Raw genomic sequence first — 6,000 nt, 5'->3', positions numbered from 1 at the left:
CCTCTCCTTCTCCCTGGGGCCTCTTGCCAGATGGCAGGTTGGGGTTCCTTCGGCTTAGGCATGGGAGCTCCCGCAGATCTCGGCATCACAGCCCTGGAACTGGAATCTGGACGTGGGGTGAGGGCTCCTTTCCCCCACTGGGGTGCTGGGCAGGCCCCGCTTAGTCTGTCCCCACTCCAGGGAGCAGAGTGACACAAGGCAACCAACATTATTTTAAACACTTTATTATAAAAAGTACATTTTTTCCTCAGTACATTTTTCAACCCATTATTTTTCTTTTTTAATACAAGTAAAAGAGGGTGCTGCAAACACCCCCAGGAGACCAGGAGAATCTGCGGGGCCATCCCTGGACCAGAGATTAAAATGGCGACAAAGAAACTGAGGCAAAGCTTGTGCATCGTGCTCAGAGGCGAGGATGGCAGCCTCTGCTGGATTTTTTCATTTATACAAAAAAACACCATTTTCTTCCTTACGGCAGTAGAGGAGCCGAAGCACCGGGGGCAGCGGGGCCTCAGAAGCCTCCCCTGGGCGCCTGTGGCTGTGGGGCCTGGGAGAGGCCCTGGCTGCTCCCTGGGAGGGCCTCTGGGGGCAGCGGGACTTGGAGGGCAGCCCCCAGGAGGCCCAGGAGGCCCCTCCTCCCCATGGGCCGCTGTGCCCTCCTAACATTCCCTGGTTCCTCTGCTTTGAGGGTGGCAGAAAGATATTGCACCAGTGGTCTGGGCACACGGAGGGGCTGGCGGAGGGGCCCAGGCCCAGGCGACGGAGCTCCTGAGAGTCTGTCCTAGGGCCGAGCGCTGGGAAAGCGCCGTCCCCTCTGCCCAGCACAGGCCAGGCCGTGTCTGCGCCCATCCGTGCCCCGTGCGCGCCCCCTTCTCATGGGAGGGACTCAGATGGTTCTGTTCCACATTAGAACAGTATCAAAATCTGAAGGAAACTGGGGCACTGCTGGGTGAGGGTGGGCAAGGACAGGGAGGGCAACAAGGGGCAGGGCGACAATGGGGAGGTCTTGGCACGGCGAATACCAAGTTCATTTCATTCCCATCAAGGGCAGCCCAGCTCATGCTGGTGCCATGGAGAAGCAGAACACCTCCTCTTCCTCTGGGCACGCCTTCCCTCTGCCAGCTGGCTGGCTGTGGGCCCAGCAGCAGTGACCACCTCCCTACATATTAGGGGTACAGAAAACCCCGTCTCCCCAGGCCCCAGTGCTGACCCCTGCCTCGTGCCCACTCTCAGCCTTGGGGAGCAGCTTTCCTGGCAAGGCAGGAGCTCCCACATGACCCATGCATGTGGCACAGGCACCACAATTTGTGCTTTGCTTGGGGGGAGGCTGTGGAAGTGTCTTAAGGGGGACTCAGTGCTTCGGCCAGGCTGGGGCCTCCTGAGTCCATCACAAAGTGAGGAACAGAGGTGGCAGTGCAGGGTGAGGTCGACACAGGAGGAGTAATTCTTTCAGTCTTATGGTTCCAAGGGGACAGGGGAAGCCTCTACCAGGCAGGCCCCTGGGATTTCCTCCTGCCTGGGGCAAGGGAACCAGGCTGAGGAGTCCGGTGGCATGAGGTGGGATGGGGCAGTGATATGCCACGGAAAAGGCCCTCTGCCCTGGGTGCACTGGTTCTGCCTGGAGAAGCAGCCCAGCTCCTCCAACCCCTCTGCCCTGTAGCTAGAAAGACTCCAGAATTTTCTCCCCCAACTCCACCCAGTACCCTTAATACCAAGAGGGGGAGCGGCCCCAGGGCTGCCATGGCTTCAGATTTCTGCTACGTGGCTACTGGGTAGCCTGGGCTGGGCCTGGGCTGTAGGGGCCAGGTGAGGGGGGCCCACCTGGCGGGCCCAGGGTTGCCAGGAGCTGACTGGGGGTCCAATAGCAGCACCAGGGAGGGGAGAAATAAGGGGGGGGGGGCTGGGAGCTCCCTTGGGAAGCCTATGGCAGGGCAGGCTAGTGCTCCTGGAGCACAGTGGCCTGCCCCTCCCCCCAACACTTGCCATCCCATGGAGCTGCTGACACCTGCGCTGAGTTAACAGTTAACGGGGATCCTAATGGGCAGGCATGAACTGCATCTCCCCCCCAGAGTCTTCCTGTCTAGAGTGCCAGGGGTGGGGGCAATGAGTGGGCAGATGCAGGGGCTGAGGCACTTTGAGCTGGGGGAACTGAGAGGGCGGGGAGGGCCTTCCTCCACTGTAGAGATGGGGACACCAAGTCTTGGGTGACTGCTAGGATATCAGGCCTACAACTCAAATGAGGAAAAGCTTCTCACATGCCACAGGCTGAACAGAGACCAGGGGCAGCTGAGCAGGAAGCAGTGGCGGGCGGCAGGTGTCCCTGCTCCCCTCTCCCCTTGCCCTCTGGCCTTCAGGAGGGGTGCTACCCACACCCTTCAGAGTCTGTGACTAGCTCAGAGCTCCTACCACACGGCGTCCTTCCCACGCCCTCCACGGCGGTGCGTGCTTGCCTCTAAGGCCTAGAGGTGGTTCCCTTTGGGACCCCAACCCTGACTCAAGAGAATCAAGAGTTGCTAGCACTCGACAGATGAGAAAGAAACCCAAGAGACTTCCATGCTGTAGGCCAGCATGAGATCCTAGGTGGGGGCGGCAGGGCCTAGTCTCGGCCTCCCGGAAAGCTTCAGGCCGCTCCACTGCCAACCGGGAAGGGGCAGGAGTGGGGAGGAGCGCGCCGTGAGCAGCGTCCAGCCCGGGGGGGCACGTGACCCAGGGGTTGGCAGCAGACAAGGTCGTGTGTGTATGTGGGTACGTGTCTGTCGGCAGAGGCGTGGGAAGTGTGGGCCGGAGTCCACCCGGAGCCCCACTCAGGGAGCAGAAGGGCAACAAAGGGCGTCGGGTGGGACGCTCCTTCCTGTGGGACAAGGGGGCAGAGACAAAGCCCACCTCGCAGGAAAACACGCTCCGGCCCAGGCGGGGCCGCAGCTCCGTCGGCCTGGTGCACCCGGCAGCCCTGTGCTCTGGGGAGACACGCTCGCCCCTGCCTCTGGGGCAACTGCTGTCTAGACCAGGTTCAGTCTCCTGGCCGCGTCAGCTCAGCTCCATGGGGGCTGGGTTCCCTCTTCGTGGGAAAAGAGCAGCATCTAGGGGTGAGGCTCTTTCTCCTGGAGGCCTTCAGCCTCCTACCCCCAGTGGAGAACAAAGATTCCAGTGTCGGAGTGGGGGAGGGCTGCCCCCTGAATCCTGGGGGTGGATGCCCGGGTGCACAGACGAGATCGGGGCTCCTGCACGTGGCGCAGGAGGCTGTAGCTGGGAGGAGAGGTACAGTAACATCCAAGCCACAGTGAGCACAACACCAGGGGGAGAGTGGGGGCAGGGAGGGCGTCAAACAAGGCCAGGTGGGTGTGCCCAGGGCTCCCTGGCTCCCGGGGAGTGAGTGGGAGGTGGCTTTGGGCAGCTGGGCGAGTCTCTGGGAGGCCCTGGAGGACCAGGCAGTGAGGGCAGGTGGGGGGCGTGCGGGTGGGGTGGAGAAGGGGTACAGACAGGCTCTGGGGAGGAACTACACATACCACTCCTTCTTGGAAATGAAAGACCCATCGTTCTGAGAAACCATGTTCTCGGCCAAGTCCAGCTGCTCAGGGTCGTACTGGTAGCCCAGAGTCCGGTCCCCGTAGCTGTCCTGACAGACTTCTGCCTCGTCCACTGTGAAGTAGGGCCGCTTGGCATCCTCCTCATATTTGGGGTGAGTGGCTCCCACCTTGCGCTCGCCCCCTCCGCCGCCCTCCTCCTCCTCCTCCTCCTCGTAGCTGCTGCCTCCCAGCGGGCCGGCCTTCTTCTCGTCGTCGGAGTCATCGGGATACTGCAGGTTCTGGGCCATGGGCGGGTGGTGCTGGGGGATGCCCGCCTTGCTGTAGCCGTTGCCATACACGTGCTTCTTGGTGCTGTAGTCGCCCTTGAAGGTGTGCCGGCGCCGGCGCAGGGCCACCACGATCCCACTGACCACGATGACCACCAGCAGGATGCTCCCTGCCACGCCCCCAATGATGGCCGTGGGCACCGGCCCTGCTCGCCGCCCGTGTTCAGGAGGAGATGGGGTGTAGGGGAATTCTGGGTGAGGAAGAGACACGGAGGGGACAGTATCAGTGTCCGCTCAGTGGCAGGGAGTGAGGGAGGCAGGGCAGGAAAGGCCAGGAAGTGCGCCCAAGGTCCAAGGACAGCCCCAGTTCCTTGGCAGCCCACCGTCCGAGCACTGCAGCTGCAGTGGGAAGAGAGGCAGAGCCTGGGTGCAGCCCGAGCCTCCATGCGGACTTTCCCTTGGATGGGTGCCAGCCCAGATCACTCTCGTTAGAAGTGCAGAGAGACCCAGGGTTTGTGAGATGCGTCCCTGTCACGACACCCTGAGAAGCAGGTGTGCCATTAATTTCATTTAACACACAGTGAGAAGAGGCAGAGAGAGGTCAAACAACTTGCCCAAAGCCACCAGCCAACGATGCAACACTGGTTCTCATGCATGTCAAGCCTGTGCCAGTGTCACTACTGCCCCTCTGCCCAGCACCTGCTTGTCATTGGATGCTACCTGATCTCATCTGCTCCTAGGGTTCAAGGAATAGGACAGCCTCCCAGGTGCGGGCCCCATGATGCCCTGTGAGTGCCAGAAACCAGGGCTGTGGTCTGGCCCTGCAGGGCAAGGTGGGGGCTGGGGGTGCTACCAGCCTGGGCCACCAGCAGAAGCTGCTACGCATGGATGTATAGAAACATCTCGAGAGCACTCGAGCGTGTTCTAAAGACACACAGACAGAGGGCCATGGGGACACACCCCTCATGCTCACGGCCCACATGCCTGTGCTGATGTGATGAGTGTGTACAAATATGTTCACACTAAGGAAAGAGCGGGAACAAGAAGGCAGGAAAGGTGAGAAGAGGAGACAGGAAGAGAAGGCTGAGTGGGTGACTTTCTTTGCCAGTGGCGCCTGGCCAGAGGTCAAAGGGGGCCAAGGAGAGGCTGAAGGAGGCGCTTCTCAGCACCACCACAGGGTGGCACCGGAGACCACGGCCACAGTCGGGAGGAGCAGAGGGGCAGGTCCAGGCAAACCTGGAGGCTCTGGGCCTCTGCTCTCATCCCTCCCTCCTCTCTTCAGGTAAAGGGTTGATGTGGGCTTATGTCCTAGCCTTTGGGAATCAGTTTCTGCCTGCTCACTCCCTGATCAGCCACACTCACTGCGAGGGAATCCTGCCCCTCCTATGAGACATTTCCTTCTCCAGAGGTGGGGCAGGCCCATGTGTGCAGGAGTGCATGGTGGTGTCTGCGCAGGGAGGAGCAGTGCACAGAGTCTAGAGGAGAAAAATCCTTCCAGGGGTTCAGGCTGGAAGGGCTAATGGAAACAGTGGGGCCAAAGAAGGGGGGGTGATTTGCTCACTCATATGACTGAGCCGGGCCACCCAGACACTCCTGTTTCTGGCCCCTCCACAGCCAGGAGTTGGCAGAGAGCTCAACCACTGAAGACTCAGTGTTCCACTGTCACCACTGTGTCCTCAGTGCAGGTCCCCAGTGGCTGCCCAATAATAATTATTTATCGAATGTTCGTCCTCACTGCCTGCTTCCAGAACAGGATGTCTGGAGCCTCAAGGTTCTGGTCCACCAGGTCTCACCTTCCTGCCTTGAAAAGGGCTGCACACCTGCTCCCCACCAGGGGAGAGCTTACTCCACAAGGGGAACTCAAGAGGTAGCTGGCCTCTTCTGTAACTCCCACCTGCCTGCCACCTCTTTAGTTCCCAACCCTACTGGAATGCTCTCCTCGCTTCACCTGATCCACTCATCCAGTCATCTTTCCATCCACCTGTCCGTCCGTCCGTCCGTCCATCCGTCCATCCACCTGCCCACCATCCACTCTTCCACCCACCTGTCCATCCACCCACCCACTCATCCACCCATCTACCCATCCACTCACCCATCTGTCCACCTACACGATCAGCAAACATGTACTGAGCATCAACTTTGCTAGTAGTCACAGGGTTTGAGAAACTCACAGCCTAGTGGGGAACCAAATGGCCCTCTCAGAGACA

At 60.3% G+C, this 6,000-nt stretch overlaps 1 protein-coding gene across 1 annotated transcript in view; it reads right to left on the bottom strand.

The window, feature by feature from the left end:
- Positions 1-208: 208 nt before the first annotated feature.
- The window catches only part of NECTIN1 (nectin cell adhesion molecule 1), a 62,906-nt gene continuing 57,114 nt past the window's right edge, over positions 209-6,000 (bottom strand). The window contains exon 6 of the mRNA XM_087821474.1: positions 209-4,044. Coding sequence (XP_087677600.1) covers positions 3,497-4,044 — 548 coding nt within the window. The 3' untranslated portion in view covers positions 209-3,496. The remainder of the gene's footprint in view (positions 4,045-6,000) is intronic.

Source organism: Miniopterus natalensis, chromosome 11, assembly GCF_054644295.1.
Source record: "Miniopterus natalensis isolate mMinNat1 chromosome 11, mMinNat1.hap1, whole genome shotgun sequence".
NCBI classification, from domain to species: Eukaryota; Metazoa; Chordata; class Mammalia; order Chiroptera; family Miniopteridae; genus Miniopterus; species Miniopterus natalensis.
Note: the sequence above shows the minus strand (reverse complement) of the source record. Positions and strands in the feature narration are given on the sequence as shown.